Below are 23,432 nucleotides of genomic sequence, written 5' to 3' on the forward strand. Positions count from 1 at the left end.
TCTTTGCTACTGGGGTGTACAATCTGTCCCACACTTACTTGAACCTCGATGATTTTATTGTAAGGGAAAGATTTTATTCAATACACTTCCAAGCCCAAGGCAGCTGGCAGGATTGCTGCTGGCTGGTAACACACAGAGGGGGAAAAACCCAAACCAAACCAAACCAAAACAAAGCATACACACACACACACAAAAAAAACACTAAAAAACAAACCCCAAAAGTTGATCTTTTGCTATTATTTCTCAGAAGCTCCATTTGGCTGCATTCAAGCCTAGTGTGGTGACTTTTTTGCCTTCATGGCAGCTATTTCTTACACGGGGAAGCTGCACACACACACACCCCCAAAAAATAAAAGATGTGAAAAATGGAACTGTGATATATTTTCACCTCCAAAAATAGAAAGACAGTTTCCCCCTCTCTAAGCTTTCCTCTTCTTTCTCTTTAAATAAGTTTCAGTGGCTTCAAACCAAGCCAGCACCCCAGTGAAATCTCATTGCCGAGGCAGATGAGGTGTGTTTGTAGGAAACTCGCAGCAGTTTCAAACCCTCATCAAGGTGACTAGAGACAGGCTGGCTCTTACCAGTTCACACTGACAGCTAAGCGGGGAGGAGAGGTGGAGAGGAAGCACAGCCCCAGATCTTCTGGGCTTTCTGCAAATCGGGCACCTCGCTAATGCTAAAACTTTGCTAGGCGGAGACCGGAGGGGAGAAGAGCTGTGGGGAGCGCGGCTCCTCTGGGATGTGGCAGTGGGATTGACGATGTCCGTCCTCCTCCCGGCAGCGCCCGCGACTTGATTTCTCTTTGCCAGCGGTGCAGCTCCCACACAAAGGCTGTGTTCACCACTCGCAGGTGTGCTGGAGCTGAGGGTCGCTCCCGAGGGGACCCCAGACCTGTCCGCAGCGCTCCCCGCGCCCGCGCTGCCGCTGGGACACGCCGGCTGTGCCCCCGCGCACACGCGTGTACCCACGCCTACCCACACGCGCGCTCCGGCCGCTCCCCACCTTGCCCTCCACCTCCCCAGGAAGATCCAGCGGTCGGAACAAGGCACATCTTTTGGCATCGAAAGGATTAACTCCCCGAGGAGCAGCGGCGGAGGCTGAGCCTACGCTCTCGCCACGCATCGCCGGCTCCTCGGCACGCTCGGGAGTTGTGGAGCCAAGCTCTCGGCAGCTAATCCCCCTCGCTGCTGGCAGCCGGGGCGGCTGGGAAGAGCGAGCGGGGCTGGAGGGTGAAGGGACAGGAGGGAAGAGAAGGAGGAGGAGTGCACACACGACGCACACACACACACACGCATGCACGCACACCCCGCCGATGGCAGCCAGCGGCACCAGATCGGTTGCTGTTTACGGGGAGGTCTGCCGGGAGCCTAGCGCCGAATAGAACAAGCTGAAGCATCAGGCGAGCAGATCTGTTCTCTTGCAAAAGTCCTTAAGGTAAAATCCGAGGCCGGCCGTTCCTCGTTCAGCTGCCCTTCGGACGCCGGAGGCTGAGCGGGCTGCTGTCGTGGTCGTTGTCTCTGACTAAGGTTTTATTTTCAAAGGTAGTGATCTCGAGATGCCAGCAAAAGAAGTTCCTGGAAGCCAAGCTGGCGTGGCCAGGAGCTGTGTGCTGCCGGCTCTGTTGCACATTGGGAGCAGCTGAACTTTGTGGGGTTTGAATACACCGTTCTCCTCTGCAAAACACTTCGGACAGTGTTACGGCGTTAGGGGGAGAGTGACGGCTCGGCACCGCACACCTGGCGCCTGCCATTACCCAGACTGAGTCTGAGGGACAGCGAAGCAGGGATTTTTGTCTCTTCAAGGACCTTCAACTGTGACAAGAAGCTGGAGAAAGGCAGTTTATTTTTCTTTTCCAGATGACTGAAAATACCTACAGGATCCTGTCTCTCCATCTTTCTTCGCTGAGTAGCATCAGGGAGAGACGGCTGAGGAACAAAAATGATATCGGTCAAAATCGTTCCAGCACCTGCTTTTGCCCGAGGAACTTCATGCCCATAGGGGTCTGCTGCGGGCACTTGCAGGAGTGAGGACTGACATACCACAAATGCATCACTACTGGATCATGTAAGAATTTGCAAATGAGAAACCTGCCCCAGCAAGACCACCTCTGCCCAGTTTGTAGTACATGGTTTGGTGTAAGCACGGCAATTCTCGCTTCTTTCTCTCCCTTTTAAATCTCTCGAGCTTGGATATCTCTTTCCTCCTTGCAATTATGATTATTTGTAACATCAGTGCCATCAAAGATTGGAGCACTTTCCTCTCCCAGATCCTACCCAGCGTTAACAAAACTCTAAACTTGGTACAGCAAGTGGAAGCCACCACCAGCTCAGTTGTAAGTGTCCTCCAGGACCCTGAGCAGGACAACTACCTGTCCAACAGCCAGTCCATGAACTCCAGCAACTTCACAGATGGCCTGGACCACTTGTTCCAGTACTCATACTCAGACAACGACCAGCTTTACAAGGAGTACAAACCTCCTCCTCGAGATGCTATTCCTCTGCCAAAGGCTGTCCTCTACCTTCTCATGGCAGCCCTGGTGGTGGTGGCAGTGGCGTACGCCATCGTCGGGCATCTCATCAAGGACCTCATTCATGACTTTATAGGTGAGTGTGGGCATCATGCATTGTGTGCTTTTGGTCAAAAGGAGTCTGGGGATGCCATCTGGCTTCTCTCCTTTGCTTTATGTGGGATTTAGACCAAAACTTGACCCTTTCACGTTTACAAGGGTGTTAGTCTCTCTGATGTGCTGGGCTCCCCCAGAGAAGCTATGTGTTGAGCAGATTTCCAGACAAAATCCTTGGGTTTAGTCCCCTTCCCAAAGAGACGAGGCTTGTGTGTGTGTGTCATGTGTGTGTGTAAATGTGTGCTCATAGAAGCCTGTGCCCCCAAACGATTCTAAAATTCACTGGCCTGGTTCAACTGATCAGAGGTCTCCAAAATGAAAAGTTTCATTACAACAGAGGCCTGAGCACAGGATAACAATCTGCTTGTGCATTGTGAATGAAAAGCTGCCATATGAGCTTAACCCCTTGTCAGACACCAGTGAATCCACAAACTCCTAGGAAACACAGCTCAGCAGTCTGGGTCCCTTCTACAGCACTTCACACAACCATCACAGCCTCTACAAGTCTATACAATGATAATCCAAAGAGTGAGGGTTGGCTCACCAGCTCTCTCGTTTCATCCTGTTGTCTCCCTCCTCACTGGGGAGAAGAGCGCAAAGACACAGGCTTCAGCCACCATGGGCAGGCAGAGGCACAGGCAGAGGTGCTTGGCTGATTAAGGCAAGCTCTCAGTGACACTCTTGATGTTTGCCCCATGATTTGTAGGGCTGCCGGTGCCAGGGAGTACAAATGTGCACAATTCCCTTCTGAATTCCTGATATTTTTGGTCCCCACACCCCAGCAGCCAGCTCATCATGTCCTTTTCAGGGGACAGGGCCCTGCTGTAGTGAGCTGGTGGCAGTCTTCCAACTTGGATGGGAGGCCAGGAGGGATCTACAGACAGATTTAAGCTCTTGGCTCCTCCAGATGTGCATACCATCCCTCCCAAAAGCTTTGGGAACCAGTGTCCTCTGCAAGGGGAGAAGGGCCGAAATCCCGTTGCACACTCCCTGCTTTCAGCCTGCGAAGCCCACAGGCTCAATCTCTGCAGCGGGATGGAGATCACACTCATCTGGAGCACAAACCATGTGTTTGTTCACTATTTCCCTTTATTTCTGTTGTCCTGGGACACGGGAGATACACAGCAATCTAAACTCCAGCCAGCACCTGCAGGGTGGACAGCGCCCATGGTGGGACATCAAGCCAAGTCCCTTGGCTTGGGGGTCATGACTAGGCAAGGGCTGGCAGATATCTGGGACATGGGTATTTGGGAAGGAAGTATCTGGGACAAGAAATGCCAGATCTCCTTGCAGGGAGCAGTGCTAAGGGTCTCACATGAGGCTCAGCCAGGGAAACAACAGGGAGCTGCTGCTGAGGAGTCTTTCATTGTCCCAGCTGGAAGGGAACGGATACTGTCTTAAAGTGTTAAATATAACACTTAATCGGCAGCTTGCTGAGGCTGTAACATCTCCAGGCTCTGTCACTCATCTGATTTAGCGTTGCCTTCACAATAAAGATAGGCAGCAGGGACAGAACCTAAAAATATACATGCTCCTGTCCTGAGATGCTCAACGGACCAGGTCAGAGCAGGTTAGAAACTCCACCGATGCAAGACCTGGTCCAGTCGCAGTGCCCCCATGGAGCAGACACCCCTGCCTTGGTTGCTGGGGTCCCTGATGCAAGAGAGCATGGATACAAGAACTTAAAGCCACTCCCTTGGGGTGAGCACTGTGAAACAGGGCCAAAATCCACATAGATGTCATGCCTCCCAGGCAGCAAGAGACACAGAAGTCAGAGGCACCCATGACTCTGCCATGTTATTTCCAGCTCAGCACCAAGGTTCTCTGGTGACCTTGGGCACCTTTTGGGTTTGCCTCTGTGTGGGACGAGGTCAGCAGGGTGCCCCTTCCCTCCCAAAGCCTTTTGCAGAGAGATTTTCACAGCCTTTCACCAGCACCGCAGCTGTCCCGGTGCTGAACAGGGGCTGGGACAGCCCTGGGGTCTGCGCGCTTTCTGCCGCTTCAGAACAAGCCCTTTTCCAACTGAGCAGAGAGCCGAGCATCCCTCCTCCCAAGTTAAGATTCAGAAACCCAGATGACATCTTCTGCTTCATCCACACCGAGGAGAAGACATTGCCCAAACTCCAGCAGCACCCTTCAGTGCTGAAGGCTTCTTCCAGCTCTTCCTGCTTAGCACTCTGGGCCCGTCTTCACACCATTTATACACTTAGAATGAGCCAGTCCTCTGAGGGGAGCAGGCGAGACCATGTTTGTTAACACTGGCAAGCAGCAGCCTTTAAGGAGAAGGTTTCATTTGAATGAGTTTGCATAAAATGACTTCAGGGACAGGACAGAGGGACCAAGGGACAGTAAATAAGAAGCCGGTCTATTAGCTGCCTTAACACAATGCCTGGATTTATATACTCAGCAGCAGCTCCAACTTCCCCTATCAGCGTTTCTGTGCTAATCATATTTAGGAGGATACTGAGAGAGATGGAAATAAGGATGCCAAAGGGCTGGAGCCTGTTTTGGGGAGATTAAAGTGTGAATAGTTAATCGCTACTTTAAATAGTGACTCGGAGACATCAGGGATGATTTGGACTCCTCAATAACAGCTTGTAGGACGCAGCTGAGGCAGTCAAATCGTTACACAGCCCTCTGTGCTCACCAGGACCATGAGAAGCGGGTGCTGGGCTTGGTTTGGGATGGCAGAGGAGCTCTCAGGATGCAGCTGAGCTTTTCCCCAGCAAAGTCTGAAAGGGTATTCAAGACACTGTCACCTCTCTTGCAGCCGCTTCTTAAAAATTCAATTAGAGCTTGTCCAGGCATCCCTGGAGAGAGATGAATGCTGCTGTGATACCGAGTAGGAGTGGAAAATGGGAGGATGCATTGAAGGAGAGGGAAAGATATATTGTTGAAGAGGAGGAAGGCAGAGTTCCCCCCCCAGCTGGGGTGGGGATCCTGTCCTCATCCCCCAGAGCACCTGGGTATGAGTAAGAGGGCTCTGAAAGAGCCCCTCTTCAGCTTTTCCTGGAGACACCTGACCAAGGAGAGCCCAAAATACCTTCATTTCTCTCTGTTCCCTCCCTGCTTACTCTGAGCTGGCAAAGTCTCATGTGTGTGACTTTCCCAACATTCGTTATATGCCTCTTCTTGGGGACAGATGCAAGCCCCGCGAGGTAGGAGGAAGGCTTCTGCGTGAGCACAGCTCAGACCTGGCTACCAGTTAAGATAAATTGGGTCGAAGCATTTGGAAAGCAGCTTAACTCCGAGCGCTGGAGAGCTGCCAGGGACGGCGCTGCGGCGAAGTGCCGGCTGGGCAAATGACGAGCCTGTCGCCAACGTACCAAGCGCCTAATTACTGCAATCCTTGAGAATCGGCCCGCCCTCCCTCCTCCATCCCCAGCAGTTCACTGAATCTCTCCCTTATTTAAACACGAAAAAAAAAATAATAAAAATGGGGGGAAACGACGTGGTGGTGGTGTGTGGGGGGGGAAAGTTTGACTGGAAACAAAGCTGTTGCCATAGAGACAGTGGCGTGTGTGGTTCCCAGGAAAGCATCTCGCTGCACGCACGGGAACCACACGGGAAGGGTCTGTTAGTTCGTGTGGGAGCCCATGTTTTGTGGAAAGACCTTTGCCAGTGTCACACAGCTCAGCCAAGGTCTCCTCTGCGCTGCTGATCTCTGGAGGAGACCTTGAGGAAACTTTCCCTGACCAGCTGAGGTAAGGCAAGGCAGGCTCCAGAGAGACTGTCCCGGTCAGTAGCTTTGGGACTGCTCAAACCGCCAAGCCATTCTTGGATCGGGGTCTTTCTTCTCTTTGCTCTTTTGACCCACAAGCTGTATTTTTATTTTTCAGCCTTATCTCCACACACCACATTTCAGGCTTCTTTAGAAACCGGGCATGAATGTAGCATTGCTGAAAATAGCTGCCGGGTGATCCTGCAGGGACTCGGGATCCGCTTTTAATTGCTCCCACGCATAACCACAGGGCTCTTAGGATAATTCAGCCTGTGGCAGGGATTGCAGATAGCATCTCAGGCCCGTCAGAGAGGACTTATATCTTCTTTGCAGGCTCTGTTTTGAGGATGATTCATTTGCCTCACAAAGTTATGGGAAGAAACCATGTCAGGGTCCCTTCTGTTTGGCCACCCTGGTGCTAACCACCTCTGACACTAGCCCCCCAGTTTTAGTTTTCCTTTTGATGCATGGTGGTGCATTAGGAGTTCTTTAGCCAGTGTTGTAGTGGGGGCTAATGCCTAGCAGCAACTGCCATGGATGGCTTTCACCAGGTTAATACCCACTCCGAGGTACTGTAACAATAGTGGATGCCCCATCTCTTCATCCAGCCTGGCATCACTGCAGCTGCAGGACAAGCAACCACAGTGGTCTGACCCTGAGAAAAGCAAGCAGAGGTGGCCCCACTCTGGGTCAGGTGCTTTTACCAATGAACCTTTGAAGTACAAAGCCTAAGCAGTGGGATGGCTGCTAGCACACACTTCCAGGAATAAACCTAGGCTAGCTTTGAGGATGAACACTCCCACAGCAGCATTTCCTTTCCTGCCATCACATGGTCCAACAATGGACTGCATCAGGTCCCTGGGGCAACGACCATGCCTTTCTACTCCTCTGCAAGTGCTGGTCTCCCTTTGCCAAGCATGGTTCCTTACCCTCTGGCCATCTTTGATCTGCCTCTGCAGTGAACACCTAAGGCTGGAGGATAGAGAGAGAAAAACTAATGACACCCCAGAGCATCCCTGCCTCCCACCTACCACACCTGAGTCATCATCACTCTGGGACCCACTCTCTGGAAAGGCAGTGTTACCTGGCAGATGGGACTGGGGAAAGAATGCAGGCTTGGTCCAGTGTTATACTGTTGCAGAGAGGTTATTTCCAAGAGAATACCACAATTATATGAAGGCCTTCTCTGTGTCACCCCACTTTCACACAACACCCTTCATGCCAATGTCAGCTCTGCAGAGAGAAAGTGTCCTTGCCTGTCCATTAGCAAAGCAGCGTGCTGGTGTCACTCAGGGTGCAGGGCAGCCTCAACTCATCCAGCACAGCTAACCTAAGAAATTTCTGAAAACAGGGAAGAACAGATTCTGACAGCAAGTTAATTTAGAAAGATGTGAACCCTGGGGGAGCAGGGGACTTCTTGCTAACAAATGACTACTGCCAGAGGCAGGCAGACATTTTTCCAGCAGAACAAACCTGGGAGCTATCTCCTGATTTTGCTAGTGAATAAGCAGTCTGTCCTTCAAATGAGACAGATACGATGTCCAGCTGTGACTGCTGCATCGTGTCCAACACGTTGATGAATGCCCTTGAACTTGTGTCTATCAGGAATGCTTTGGCCAGAGCTGGTCTTGCCTTGCTGCAGAGCATGAGGATATTGCTGGGTTGGGACCTGTTTCAATAAAAGAGGTGCTTCTGCTCCTGCTGCTAGGGAAAGGGCTTTTTTAGCAGCTGTTTTCACACCCAGTTCCATTTAAAGCAAATAAACTAGAGCACGAGGTTGCTTGTTCATCTAGCATGTTTCCTCTTCCGTTGCTTGTTTCCATCTCTGCGGGGAGTGTGAATGTCTCACTGATCAAGTTGCATTTAAATTCCAGCCCTTTCTCCCACCTCCCTCTCTTCTTCTGTTAGGACCATCTCTTTTCCCGTGGCTGAAGTGCCTCGTGGACATTCCACCCTGTCCCCAGTGAATGCAGGGGAGCTGGATACCCTACTGGGATGAGACTGGACATAGAGCATCCCTGTGCCACTTGTGCACAAAGGCAGCAGGAGGCTGCTCCCTGATGCCTGCACTGTAAGGGCACCGATGACGGACTGTCCCTCATGCTGCTGGTATGAGGAGTGGTAAAACACACTGTGAAATCTGGGCAGCCCCATACAGTGGTTTTATGCCTCAAATAACACAGCAGATGCCAAGAGTCCTCCTCCAGGGATGCTCTTGACGACCAGGGCAGAGCCAGGGAGGTGCCGGGGTGCTTTGTGCCATGTCACTTGGCTGTTCAGGGAGAGATGCTTCTGGTTTACCCAGTCTACCCTATCTCCTCTCCCCAGCTGCTTTGGATCAATTTCTCAGTATTGATCTCACCCCATTTCAGTACTTTCCACCTCATCTTTCACCCTGCAAGACCTCAGCAGTCGTGCTGAGCCTCAGCACTGCCCAGCGAGCAGGGAGAAGTGTCTCTGAGTTAGATGCTGAAGCCCTAGCATGGCCGACAAAGCTGCTTTGTCTCTCTCTTTTATCTGAGGCATTCATACATGCCCATGTGCATGCCCTGATTTTGCAGCATGTGTTATGAGCTTCTTCCAGGGGCTGGGTAGAGGCAAATACTACTTTTTGTTATCTCCAAAGCAGGAGTGCCACTGCCCCGGGAGTGCACCATGGGGCCCCCACTCACCACAGCTTTGCCCTTGTGTGTCCCAGGTTCACTGCCTGCAGTTTGACTGCTTGCCTTCTGGATGTAGCCTGGATGAACCCAAATGCAGACTTTGCTCCAAAAGAGGATTTAATTTTCCTCTTGGTGGCTGTTGTGTCAATTTCTGTTGCTCACGCAGACCCTTGTGCCGGATGTAATGGATGGAGAAAGAAATACCTATTGTGATGCTACCCTCAGCTGGTCACCACCATTCCTCAGCTCCCAGCCCCTCACACCCTCCATTAGGTGATTACACAACCCCACAGGGTTCATAATCCAAGGTTCCTAATGCATGCTTGTGCACAACAGGAGGCTGTGTATCTCATCTCCTGAAAACAACCTTCTACATAAAACCAATGTTTAATCCCACTGGGGCCAAAGATGTGCAGCTCTCCTGTCGTCTTCCCCTCATCTCTCCCTGGACATTCCATGGGAGATGCTGGAGGATCCCAGTTTCTCAGCCACAGGCTGAGAGGAGCTGGAGGAAGAAGCTGGGGAGCAGGGTGCAAGGGCTGGGACAGAACCAACCAGCAGCAGCTGTCAGGGGAGACGAGGATGATGACATTTTTGTGGTTAGTGCTTCAGGGTCCTGCTGGCGGGAGATCTTCTGCCAGCTCCATGGGGCCTCGCTCATCTCTTCCACACATGGCAACACACTGAAGTTACAGGCCATAAATGGCCACAAATAACGTGTAATTGTGTAATTACTTCACTCCTTACTTACACAGTCAAATCATAAAGGCATCGCAGTAAATACCCTCTAATGACAGCCTAATTACATCTTCCTGCAGATTACCGGGTAATTAGATCCAGCAGGCTCCAGAAATAATTCCCAGGGAAGCAGCAATTCAGATTAGCACATACAATCCAGCCTGCTCTTACCCAGGAATTAGATTGTGGCAGCCTCACACAAGCCACCTTCCCTGGACATCCCCGCTGGTGACTGCACCGTGACCCTTTTCCTGTGGAAATGGCTTTTGCTGAGCCCCCTGGCACCTTCCCAGAGCACCCCTCCTCTGTATTTCTGCCTCAGCATGGTGCTGTGTCCAGGTCTTGCTGCTTCTGCTGCCTGCAGATGTCACCAGGAGCTCATCACTTGGCCACTTCTTCTTGCTCACAGGCACGCAGAGCTGTGCTCTTCGCTTCCCAATGCATGCAGCAACCCTCACTCCATGGCTGCTGGGATATCTGGAGACCTGTCACCTCTTTTCCTACAGGTTATTCCCCACCTTCCCTGCCAGACCAGCCTCTGCTCCCACTGGACTTTTACAGCTGATGTCAAGGGAAGCAAGCCAAGGCCTTTAACAGTGTTTGTAGGAGACAATCTTGTCATTGCCTTCTGGCTCCTCCTCACACCAAGCAGCTGTGCGGGGGCTGGTTCGAGCCTGGGAGGTCTTGGAGGTAGGAGAGGGAGGCCCAGCTGGCATGGACCCAGCCTGGGCTGCACAGCCAGACTGGGAAGCAGCCAGTGGCGTGTTTGGCTTTGGTCTAAACCCAGTAAATCCAAGCAAAATGGAGGCTATAAAGGGAAAAAGACCTAAATGAGCCTTCCAGGCTTGGCTGATTTCCCTGGGGAAAGGTTGTAATGGGGAGCCCAGGCTCCAGTGAACCATGCAAATGAAAGCTGAATGCCCTGGTTGGGACTCGGGGCAGATCCAGGGCTCCCCTAAAGCCTTCAGACCATGTCTCTGCCAAGTTCCCCAATCACTCTTTCCACCACTGTAGTAGTTGTGGGGGCTGTGGTGGTTCTTCTTCTGCCCTTCCCATTGCACAATAGGCAGACCCCACTGGTGTGGTTATGAAGGTGTGGGGGGAAAAAAGTTAGAAACCCAAGAAAAAACAGTCACTTTCAGGATACATCATCTGCACAGCACAGTGGGAGCTCTCTTCTCCTTGGAATCTGCACCCATATCCAGCCAGCCAATGCCAGCAGCAGAGCACAACCCTGCTCTGCTCCCCTGCCTGGCCTCCATGGCAGGGCTGGAAACTTGCCCTGGCTCCACAGCGTGAGCATCACCCTGAAAGCCATACACCATGCAGCTGAGGATGGTGTGGCCAAATGGCTTCAGTCTGGAGAAAAAAAAAAGTCAATTTTGCATTCTAAAAATAACCAGACTTTTGGGTTTTCTTCAAAAAAAGGAAGAGAGGCTTTGGAGCTTTCCAACAAAAGGCCTGTGGTGCACACCCCGAGCACAGGGAGGACCACCGGTCGCTCCCATCTCTGTTTTCGCGTCTGCAGCAATGCCTGCACACCACTGGTGGCCCATGAAATTAGATCTTCATCTCTCTTCACATCTAGGATCCTGGCCTGGCACTTGCCATCATTCAGCCTTGCTTTTGCAGCACAAGTTTTTTTCACACAGTGTCTAACTGTGATTGCGTTTCTCTGGCCGGGCAGAGGAGGAGGAGTTCTCCAGCCAGCCTCCTCCACCGAAGAGCTGAAACGCAAAGGCCTCTGCCACAAAGGAGGGAAATGTGCTTTCCTGAGAGCACTCCACTGACAACAACAACCACACAAACAAACAAACAAAATTCCCTCTGAAACAATGAAATCATCATCAGAAATAGTGTGGCCAGCAGGAGCAGGGAAGTCCTTCTGCTCCTGTACTCAGCACTGGTTGGGCTACACAGAATCACCAAGGTTGGAAGAGACCTCAGAGATCGTCGAGTCCAACCTGTCACCACAGACCTCATGACTAAACCATGGCACTTTGAGTACTGTGTCCAGTTCTTGGCCCCTCAATTTAAGAAGGACTTTGAGACTCTTGAACATGTCCAGAGAAGGGCAATGAGGCTGGGGAGAGGTCTAGAGCACAAGCCCTATGAGGAGAGGCTGAGGGAGCTGGGGTTGTTTAGCCTGGAGAAGAGGAGGCTCAGGGGTGACCTTATTGCTGTCCACATCTACCTCAAGGCAGGTTGTAGCCAGGAGGGGATTGGTCTCTTCTTCCAGGCAACCAGCACCAGAACAAGAGGACACACTCTCAAACTGTGCCAGGGGAAATTTAGGCTTGAGATGAGGAGAAAGTTCTTCACAGAGAGAATTAGTGGTCATTGGAATGGGCTGCCCAGGGATGTGGTGGAGTCACCGTCCCTGGAGGTGTTCAAAATGGGATTGGATGTGGCACTTGGTGCCATGGTTTAGCAGTCATGAGGTCTGTGGTGACAGGTTGGACTTGATGATATTTGAGGTCTTTTCCAACCTTATTGATTCTATGATTCTAAATAAGGCTGGTCCTTTTGCCTGCCTCCTAATAGTGATCTCCTCTTTATTTTGGGGCAGGGCTGAAGCAGAGGGGTCCTGGTGCTCCACTGCCCACTGCTGACAGAACCTACCTGGCCCCAAGGGCTCCTCTGCCCTCACTGGGATCTCCCCAGTTTGGTTTACACCTTGCTGGTTCCTCTCCATCACAGCTTGGGATGACCTCTCACAGCCCAAATGGACAAGTTGGGGTTTGGGGGCTTTTCAGGGATTTTTGGAAGCAGCACCACCTGCCTCCCCTGAGCCACAGCCCCTCGTGCCGCAGGGCATGTGTCAGTCACACCATCGTCAAGCAGCCACCACTATATTTAGGAGGGTGATCAGTCACCCCCAAGGTTGTGAGAGTGCCTGGATCAGCTCAGAGGCATGTCCTGGAGCTCTGGTAGCTGCCAGAAGTCCAGCCCTGAAGCAGTCCATGGAGGATTTGAAACCTTAGCATGGCTGTGATACAATCCTGTAGGAGATAAGCCATGAGCCCAGCCATGCCTCCAGCCCCGTTTGGATGTCACATGGTTATTTAATCATCCCCTCTGCTTCTGACAGCAAAAATTCACTGTAGGAAATCCGTTGCCAGAGAGCCCAGATGCACACTTTGCTTCAGAGACACTTCATTTTCATTTTGGGGATTAGCAGGGTGATTTCCTTTGCCTAAGCAAGGAGGGCTTCCAGAAACCAGCAGTCTGAAAACCACCCCAGAGCTGGGAAGAGCAGAGATCTTGGTACCACAGAAACTGAGGGGGTTGAAGGAGCAGAGGTGGACAAGGGACCTTCCTGGGGGGAGGAACACCCAGAGCGAGGGGTAGGATGTAGCGAGGGATGGTGATTTCCAAATCAGCTCTGACTCTGGGAAACAGCCAGAGGTAACCAGGGGCTGGTTTTGTGCTTTTTCCCCCTCTCCAGACTGGATCTTTGGCCCCAGCCCCGATGACAACAGCAACAAGAGCGATGTCAACTGCATCAGCAACAGCGTCAACGAGATGAGCGAGATGCCCGAGGTGCCGCGGCGTCGGGATCGCCAGCCGCAGGATGTGGTCATTTCCATCAGCGAGACCTGCCACCTGCCGCAACAGACGTGACCAGTGTGGTGGCCGGGCCAGGCAGGACAGAGCAGCGGGGTGGAGCAGCAGGATGGCACAGAAGCCACCTTGCAGGACTGAGCAGTGAGAGGAAAGGATGGGCAGAGCCGGCGCCACAGAGAAAAGCCCTTCTTGCCCTGGTTTTGCCAACCTCTAAGGACCTTGCCAGGCTGGGCGGCATCACCCCTTTTCCTGGACGTGTCAGTCCTGCCCATGGGTTCATGACCTTCCCTTCTTCCCTGTGAATAGCAAAAAAAAATAACCCACCACAAAAAGCAAATGCAAAATACACCCACCAAACAAAGCTCACGAGAGCAATGAGCCAGACAGCAGCTGGGCAGTCCTTTGGCGTGGGGGTGGGGTGGTGACAAGGGCAAAGGAGACAAAGAGGCCATGGGAGAAATGGGGGTGTCTGCATTGCTGGAGACAGATCCAGGGCTCAGCAAGGAGTTGGGGCAGCAGCCTGAGCCAGGGGCTGCTAAAAGGCACTGAAAAGCTACTAGGGGTTAAATTCAGCTCGGTACATTGATGACCTGCCCAGGCCATCACTCCTCCCCCGGCAGCCCATTTCATCACGTGCATCCTGTAGCTGTGGAACAGCGGGGTGTCAGCCCCATCTCCCCAGGAAGCCTTCCTCCCCCATGCCCATGGCTAGGCCGGGAACACCGCCTTCCCTCCACCCAGCATTTCCTGAGCAGCAGCAGCTATGCTGGCACACAGCACACCCCCGTTCCCTGAGGCAAGCTGCTGGAGGAGAGGGCAGAGAGCCACTTGCAGGAAACTCCAACTGTTAGTGGGGCAAACCAGCCCCTCTGTGACTGCATCCCTCAGATTCATCTCAGCATGGCCATCTCCCTCATCACCCCCAAACTAACTGCCACCATTGTGGGGTGCTGGCTCTGCACTGGGGTCAGCAGCATGTGCGTGAACTGATGGAGGAGAGAGGCCTCCTCATCTGGCTGGGTGCCTTCCTGTTCTCTGCCAGGGCACTAACACCCCAAACTGCCCTTCTTTCTTCCTGCCACCCAAAGGCAGATCCCTGCTCCCCCCTTTTTAAAGGACTTAGGGAACAGTCAAGGTGTGTGGGGGTGAGCTTCCAAACCAAGTGGGCAAAGAAGCATCATGATAGTTTCACTGATATTTTAAGGGCTGCTTTTCTTGGCTTGGGGTTTTATACCAGGATTCATCATGTCTCTGCACAGCAGAGTGGAGATGCCAGGACCAGGGAGGGGACAACAATGTGCCCTTGTGGCCAAGAAGGCTAATGTTATCCTGGGCTGCATTAGGAAGAGTGTGTCCAGCCAGGCAAGGGAGGTTCTTCTCCCCCTCTACTCTGCCCTGCCATCTGGAGTACTGTGTCCAGTTCTGGGCTCCCCATTTTGAGAGAGAGAGAGGGAAGCAGTAGGGAGAGTCCAATGGAGGGCCACAAGGATGATTAAGGGACTAAAACATCTGTCTTATGAAGAAAGGCTGAGAGACCTGGGTCTGTTTAACTTGGAGAGCAAGAGGGGATCATATTAATGTTTATAAACATCTGAAGGGTGGCTGTCAAGAAGGGGACAGTGTCTTTTCAGTGGTCCCCTGTGATCAGATGAGGGGCAACAGGTATGAGCTGGAACACAGGAAGCTCCACCTCAACATGAGGAAAACCTTCTTTACTGTGAGCATGATGGAACACTGCCCAGAGAGGCTGTGGAGTCTCCTTCTCTTGAGACTTTCAAAACCCACCTGGATGTGTTCCTGTGTGGCCTGCCCTAGGTGATCCTGCTTCGGCAGGGGAGTTGGTCTAGATGATCTCCACAGGTCCCTTCCAGCCCCTACCATTCTGTCATTCTATGAATGAACTTGGTCCCAGTGCCTCTTCCTTATGAAGATCCCTTTGACCTCCACATCTTTCCTGGACTTAAAAAAAAAAGAAGAAAGGCTATATTGATGGTCTAGAGCATCCACCCCAGGAACAGGCAAGTGCTCAGGGCTTTTGTCTCTGCATTCAGGGAGACAAGCCCTGCCTTGCCCAGCCCAGTGTAGCCTGCACACCCCTAATAGCAGGGGCCAGAGCACCATTTTCCCCTTCTGAAAGTGGTTAGGAAAAATGGATGTGGTTTCAACCTCCTGCTCTGATGGCTTTTAATAAGAGCCATTACCAGCAGTGTCACCTGGGGCTTTGTCAGCTTGTCAGCAAGCAAACCTCCCCCCCCAGTAATCTCCCATTTCCAGTCAAACACACCATAGCTGCCACCGTATTTTTATTCCTTTCTTTGGCCCTGGGTTTGAAAAGTGGCTGCTCTGGGAGCTGCCAGCCGGCTCCTGCACTGGGACTATCAAGGGGAGCCAGGCAGCAATGCCATGGCAGCTCAGGCAGATGCTGGGGAGTGAGCCCAGGTCTGTTGGCCCCTGGGAGCGGGCTGCAGTGCCGGGACTGGCTGTGGGGTGGGGAAAATGGGAAGGTCCAGGCTCCTGGGGGACAGGAGATTCAGGAGATTTTATGGGGAAGCAGGGCTGTTCTCCTTGCTGCCCTGCCCCTTTAACATCTAGAGGCTGGACATTGGGGTCATCCAGGTCCTCCTGGCCACTGCTGGAGGGGGATGATGAGACAACGTGTCTGGCACTGTTTTCAGTGTCCCCTGCCGTGGGGACATGCCACTCACAGGGCATGAATGGTCAGCCTGTGGCTGCAACAACAGCCCCAGCGGCTCCTCTGCATTGGGAATGCAATGCCCACCAGCTGCTGGAGAGAAGGTGGGATCTTCCCTGAGGGTGGAGGCTGCCACCTCCACTCCAGCTGGGTTCTTGCTCCCTTCGTGAGTCATCTTGGGTGCTACATAATATGGTTGGATCTCCTATACCACGCAGCAGCTCACACTCAGGGCCAGCGTGGCTGTCACCCACTCCGGGCCACTGTCCTTCAAGCAGGAGAAGAAAGGAACCAAGCTCCCTCCTGTGGCCACCTGCGCTGGGGTTCACCAGGCTGCTGAAGGCTGGTAAGGACCTGGTGAGACAGTGCATTCAGCCCACTCTCCTCCTCAGCCTCCTGGGACAGAACTTCCCTTTGAAGCCCCTCTCTTGCAGGGATGCAAAGCACCAAGGGGTCTTGGTGCTGTGTCCATCCCCCAGATTGACCAAGCCCCTAGGTAATGTTATGGCAGTGTTCCTGGGGAGGGAAACCATTGACCATCCTCCTGAGCTGCAGGGTCATGCCTGGTCAGTGCCAGGAACCAGGCTGGCACTGGAGCTGTGCAGGATCCCATAGCTGTAGCTGCTTTTTCTACTGACCCCGCTGGAACCTGCCACGTGCTGGGGGGAAACAGCAGAAGACAGCGGTTTCCCACACCACCTTCCTTCACATTCCACCATCCCTGCATCCTTGCCATCATCTGGCACCTGCCTTCCATCTGATTTGTCCCCAAACATGTCACCAGGCACTACATTTGTGTTTTGCTCTGAGGACACTTGAGAGCCTGTCAGAGTCCTGAGAAGCCATGAAGCCACTTTGCCTCCAGACGCTGGAGGCCCAGGGTGGCTTTTGGCTGAAAGCAGCTCCTGTCCTTCCAAGAAATCAGTGGCTTTTAGTCCAGCCACCCACTCCTGCAGCTGGCTACAGCACCCTCAGAGGACCTCTAAAGTGAAGTGCCAGGACAGGACAATGTGGATGAGCAAGGCTGCAGGGATGGGAAAGGAGGCGAGTAAAAATAGTACAGCAACCTCATCTGCTCTCCTCACCCACCAGGACTCCTGCTCTGGGCTGTCCCCACCAGCCCTTTCCTTTTCCCCCACATCCTCTGAGCCAGGGACTAGGGCCTGGCCATCCAATATCAGAGGCCCAAGGAGAAGCTTCATTCGGAGAGGTGCTGAGGCTGCTTTACCCAAGAGAGCTTTAGGGGGTGCCAAGGGGGCAGGGGGCTAATGAGAGTATCAGGCTGCTCCGACTGCTCCCAGCACCTCTTCCAAGCAGGAGGTTGCTCTTTAAGTCCCTCTTTCCTCTCCTAAGCGCCTTAGGGAGCCAGAGTGAGAGATGCTGCTGCTTTTTATAGTAGCTGTAATTCCCAGTGCTCACATCACATGTGCCCTCCCTTCCTGAGGCCAAGGACTGAGCTTCCCCAATGGGGGCTGCTGCCCCAAAACTGCTTTAAACACCTTTGGTTTCCGGCATCACCTCTCTCCCAGGGCACAGATCCTGGCTGGGGCTGGTTCTGGGATCAAAAGCCCTTTGCAGAAGGCATTGGAGGGCAGTGAGTGTTGCACTCACCTCCCACTCGCAGCACTCTGCCAGGGACAGACAGAGCTGCATGAACAAGCACCAGAGCAAATGCCCAGCATCCCCATTCTGCTCTGAGGCTCATGGAGATGGAACCAAGCCTACTGCACAATCATGAGAAAGTCCCTGAGAGCAGGAGGTGCTGAGGGAAGCTGGGGGGGGTCATTCCTTTCTAATCTCCCCCAACTTTGACAACAGGGAAACTGAGGCAGAGAGGGAGAAGGAAGGAGGCAGAGCTTTCCTGGCCCTGCAGTACAGGAGCAGAGCCCTTTGCAGGGTAGCTGATGAAGCTAAGCTCCACACCTGGGTGTAACCCCCAGGATGTGAGCTTCAGTGTTCTATCTGTGTGGTTCTGGTGCTGGGATGCTGGCTTCCCTCACCCAGCCTGTGCTTGTAAAACCAGGGATGGCATTTGAGCCACACAGGTTTCATCTCTGGGCATGAAGGGGACTGAGAAGAAGGGACGGGGTGGGGTGGGAGTGCCTGCTAGAAGTATATTCCACCTCCTGTTCCTCCCCTGGTGGCCAGTGCTGTGGCTCTACCCACTACCCCACCACAACCATGTGTGGAGGACAGCCAGCGCTGCAGCTGGCAGGGGACATCCCTCTCTGATGCTGCTCCCCACTCATCTCCACTGTGTCCTCAGTGAGGATGTATCTTGACAATGCCCTGAGAGGTGGCCGTGCAGCAAGACCATCAGCCCTGGCCAGGCAATGTCCCTCCTGGCTGCCATGTGACTTCTTTAAGCAGCTCCACTTTTACTTCTCTGCAGCCAAAATCCCTCCTGACTCTGCACACCCACAGGGTGAACCAACACAACTTTTAACCTTTTACCATTTCTGTTTCACTGCCTGCTGCAGACGCAGTTTTCTCCAGCCCCCCAGGACCAGGGGGTCTCACAGGAGAGGGCAGCATGGAGAATCCTGACTGAAACCATTCTGACCCTGCCTGCATCACTGTCCCACTCCTGCAGGCTTGGACCCTGTCCACCACACCCTCTTGGTGACACACTTTAAACACTTTAAACACTGTCTAGGGAAAACAAACAAACCAACCAACCCAAGGCAAACAAAACCACATCAAAATAAACCCACCCCAGAGGGTTTCTTCTGGCTCAGGCTGCTCTAAGATGGTAAAAGCAGATTAATTTCTCAGAAGAGCAATTCAGATTTGTCTATTTCTCCCTGCTGGGGACTGAAGCAGGACCAGGAGGCAGGAGCACAGCCTTCTCCTGGGTGCATGCAGCTTGTGGTGTCACCCTTGGGGTGGCACTGAGTGGGGATGTCCACAGATCCCACCCCTGCACGCAGGGTGGGGGAAACCCTTGCCAAGTGGTGAGTCACAGAAGTGGGAAGGAAAAGGTGGCACATCAGGAACTCTGATGGGCCAGGGTGGGTGCCCACCCCCTAGGGAGGAGGAAGGGAATTGCTGTGCCACCACTTCCTCCTGGCACCCTGGAAGGGCTGGAAGGCAGGCACGGGAAGGGGACAAAGCCCCGAGGGTGTTGTAGTTACCCACCCATGCCCACACACCCACAAGTCCTTGAGCAGTCACGCTTGTTTTCCACTCCCAAAGCGTGCCAGGAAGCTCTAAAGCCAGAGGATTAGTGTCCAAAGCAAAGGCCTGGCCCGCTGCCAGGCCAGGCAGGTAACAGCCTGGGGAGGTGGTTCCCAAAGGCTGTTTGCTACTGGCTCACGTTCCAGGTTTGTCCCCACGTTCACCAGCCTAAGAGTCAGTGAGCCCCTGACAAGAGCAGACTGGGGCTGGGGGAACCTTCTCAGGGGGGAGCTGAAGGGGGTCCCCCAGGAGGGAGGAGGCAGGAGGTGACCATGAGATTGACTGCCCGACTGAGCTGCCCTGGGCAGGTGGAGCATTCCCTGCTCCAGTGTGACTTCTCCGGCGTGCAGCAGAGGTTGAGCACATGCTGCAAGACCACACCTTGGGAGGTGGACACTGGGTGACATCTCTCCCTTCTCAGCTGCCTCCTGGCACAACACCTGTAGGAGGTTTCTGCCTTCAGAGACCTGTAACTCTAGGGCAATGGGAAGCAAAAGCTGAACAATAGATGGAAACTCAGGACACAGGAACCCTCCCCCAGGCTGATTTAACCCCATACTGGGGAGGTTCTGAGCAGGGCATGGGGAGCAGGCTGAGTGAGAGCTGGGGGCCAAAGCACAGCTGAATGATGGGGCCAGCCTGTATGCCAGGTCCCCCAGGACAAAGACTGAATGCCATCCTGAACTGGAGGTGGTTTCAGCATCACTGGGCTCTCCCCGGGGATCACCACTTTGCTCCAACCAGAACCAACACTTCAGCCTTTCCCAAGAAACCATCTCAGCTGCCAAAAAAAGGGCACACTGAGGCTTGGGGGCATGACCAGCCCTTTCTGCCCAATCTGTTGGCCTCTCCTGCCCCAGCAGGCCAGGCAGTGCAAGCCCAAGGTTCTGCTTATAGTGATGCTCCCCAGCAAGGCTTACAGAGAACTACGGTGTGCATGGATCTGCTATTTCTCCAGAGGCTGGGGTGGGAGACATCCCTCCACTGCCACTGGTGTTACTGGGCCATTTCATTGCACTGCTCTGGCTGAAAACTTTCTCTGGAGGAGTCTGATTCACAGGCAGGTCACACTGCACAGCAGCCTGTGCTCAGAGTGGGGAAACAGGCAGACAGGACACAGTCAGCCCTGGGCTGGGCTTACTTCATCCAGACCTTTTCTTATTTTGTCACCTCTGAGCATCAGGTGCCAGAGGAAACACTATGGCAGGGAGGTCTGAGACAAGCTGGCCCCATGTTAGAGCAGCCCCAATACACAGTTTGCCTCCCAGCACCTGATCCCTGAACAATGCACAGGGAATGGCTCCAGGGACAACAGTGAGCATCACCCCAGCTGCCAGCACCAAGGAGGGTGATCGTGCCAGGATACAGCCCTGCAGGCTGCATCTACACATGCCCTATACCTGCTCTCCAGGACACCCCACAGTGATCCAGCCCATGCCAGTGAGGCCACTGGGCTGTTATGGGGTCACAAAGCTGCCAGACCAAAGGCCACAGTGGCTGGCAGAAGGTCTGGATGCCCCCTTCCTTCTGACCATGGAGGCCAGCCTCTTCCCCCCTGGGAAAAGGTTATTTTCACACTGCCTCCCCATAGGAAGGAACATAAATTGCTTAAGTGGCTGCAGTGCTCAGGGGACAGGCCCTTTTAGAGCTGAGCTGCACACGGGGAGGGGAAAGCCCAGGGGACTTTTTAATAACTAGCAAGGGGAGCTATTGAAGTGTTTTACTGCCTCATAAAGGCAGTCTAATCTCTGTATCTTTAAAAAAAAAAAAGAAGAAAGAGGCTTGCTGGTGTTTTCATTGTAAGAGAGGTGCATGGTTTCTGGCACCAGCTGCAATCCTGCCTGCTTTATTTGCTTTTTTTTCCCCCTTACCTGCTACCAGCACGGAACAGCCCAAGAACAGCTCAAGGGCAGCAACAGGCAGGGCCAGACAGACCACTCCTCCCCCAGCAGCTGCAAGGATAGGCTGCAGATCTGCGTTGCAGGCCATTTCCCACCCGTGGGTGCAGTGCAGAAAGGAGGTCACCAGCGTGTTCCCCCGGGGCTGGTTGGGGGCACGGTGGCTCTGCATGCGCCTCGGCAAAGCCCGGAGGTGGGCGACCCCTAACCCAGGCAGCCGAGACAGGGCAGGTGATGGCAGGAAAACTGGATGTCTCATCCATCCCTCCAGCTCCAAGGACTGGGATTTGGGAGAGTCCCAGATTTTGGGGCTGTGAAAAATGTAGGCTCCTGTAAGCTCAGCTGAAATGCCCATGCCCAGGGGATCCTCAGCAAAGGCTCGTCTGCCGCAGTACAGAGCGATCCGATCGCCGGGGTCTGGGTTTGGGAGAGGAATGGGTGTTTTGTTCCTAAGGCTTCTTCACTTAATTTTGGTTTTTTGCCTAAGCCCAGCAGAAAATGGGGAAATCCTGCTGAGGCTTGCTGGCTCCAGCATCCACCTCTTCCATCTGCAAAAGCTCACAGTTTCAAAGCCGGGAGCCGGAACGGATGCTGAGGCCGGGATGGATGGCAGGGCTGGATAAGCTGCTTGCGTTTGCTTTGGAAAGGCTGATGTTTGCATGAGTGCTGGCTCCAGTGCTTTTAAAGGGACCCACCCAGGAGCAAATCCCAACAGCCTGAAATCAGAGCTGCTGCTGCTGCTGCTCCCGCCCCAGCCTGGGCTGGAGAAATCTCTGTCCTACACCCAGACCCACGGCACGTCCTGGGTGGAGAAGGCGCCAGGAGCCAAAGCTACAGCTGCAGAACGAGGGAAGCAAATGGAGACCCCAGCACAACTAATGGGGCTGGCAAAGTCCTAGAAAGACCTTCCCAGGAAATTTGAGGCAGGAAGGGTGAAGCTGCCATTTGTAGTTGGAGACAGCTGAGCTCAGTATCTCCCAGAGATCCAGTCTCACCAGCATCCTTGCTCCCAGCAGACTTGCTCTGCTACCTGACTGGGTCAGGAAGCATGACTTTATGTGTCACCACCCTGATGTGACAAGGGAAAGGTCCCTGAACACATGGTCTGTGCCTGATTCAGGACTGGGGCTAAACTGCTGTGTCTGCAGAGCTGCCAGCAGCCCCAGGGAGTTTCAGCCCAGAGCCTCAGCCCTTCCCCTAGAAACCCCAAAAGCTCAGCAAAGCAACAACCATTTGGCCTGGGAGAAACGCTACCATTTATTAAGCCTGCTATTTTTCTGCTGAGAATTATTTTAACACAGTGCTGGAGGCCTTACCCTGTCACCCCCAGGGACCCTCAGCTGATTGATTGCATGCAGAGCTAGCAAGAAAGCGGGGGACAGCCAGCCTTGGGGGACATGGTGTATCAGCAGCAGTAGTGGAGCTATGCAGGGAGCCACAAGCTGCTCACAGGCAACAGTAAGCCAAGCACAGCTGCTCCGGGGGCAGCCAGGAGGGATGCTCGTGTAGGGCAACCCAGTCCTCCTTTGCTGGGATTCCAAGTCCTTGCAGATGCTGTCTCTGGGGAATTTTGGAGGTTGTCCTGCTCTTCATGTCCATCCAGGATGCTCTGAAGGTCCGAAGGGGGAAGGAGAGTGCTCGGGGGGTCTCAGCACGGAAGGTAATTTCCACTGACTTGCTGCTTCAGAGGCACAATTGGAACCTGTTGTGCAGTCAACCACCTTCCTAACCACAGTAAGCTCATATCTCACGTCTAGAAATAGTTACAGACAAGTCTTTCCTCTCTCCTAGCTTCTCATTGACAGTAAGAGATGTTGACCTCATTCCCACCACCCAGCAAGTAAAGAGCCAGCCTGCAGCCCATGCAGGCAGGGGAACACAGCACTGTGGCAGGAGAAAAGCTGTCACAGCACTCAGCCAGGGAGAGATGCACCCATGGGCTGTGAAGCCAGGACCCTCCAGGTGAGTCCATGCACGTGAAAGAGCCGCTCTCCTTGAAGCAGGGGGCTACAGGATGCTCAGGTCCTTTCCCGCATTGTCTGGTGAAGGCAGCAGGTCCTGGCCAAGCTCTCACCCAGCTCCAGCTGCAAGCCATGCTCTACAAGCCATCAAGGAGTGTGCTGGGAGATATGGTAGATAGATAGTAAAAGGCACAGGCAGAAGCCAAGGCTGAAAGGACAGAGAAGGTGTCTCCAGGGCAGGGTCACTCCAAATCCATTCTGGCAGAGGAGCCTCCCATTTCTGGTTGCTGGTAGAGGGCAGAGATTCGGTGCCATACATCACACAGATGGAGAATCCCGGCTGTCACCCCTGTGACACTGTATCAGGGGAAAGCAGGAGCCTTTTGGAGACT

At 53.4% G+C, this 23,432-nt stretch overlaps 1 protein-coding gene across 2 annotated transcripts; it reads left to right on the forward strand.

Moving 5' to 3' along the window:
• The first annotated feature begins 604 nt into the window (after window positions 1–604).
• SMIM44 (small integral membrane protein 44) lies at window positions 605–13,576 on the forward strand. 2 transcript variants are annotated; one of them, XM_054165440.1, is made up of 3 exons: window positions 605–1,434; window positions 1,857–2,603; window positions 13,194–13,576. In XM_054165440.1, the coding sequence occupies exons 2-3, from the start codon at window positions 2,126–2,128 to the stop codon at window positions 13,367–13,369; spliced, it is 654 nt and encodes a 217-aa protein (XP_054021415.1). In that variant the 5' UTR covers window positions 605–1,434; window positions 1,857–2,125; the 3' UTR covers window positions 13,370–13,576. The 2 variants fall into 2 exon arrangements, with proteins under 2 accessions (XP_054021415.1, XP_054021414.1); XM_054165439.1 differs by having other exon boundaries at window positions 605–2,603.
• The last annotated feature ends 9,856 nt before the right edge of the window (window positions 13,577–23,432 follow it).

Source organism: Dryobates pubescens, chromosome 11, assembly GCF_014839835.1.
Source record: "Dryobates pubescens isolate bDryPub1 chromosome 11, bDryPub1.pri, whole genome shotgun sequence".
Lineage (NCBI taxonomy): Eukaryota > Metazoa > Chordata > Aves > Piciformes > Picidae > Dryobates > Dryobates pubescens.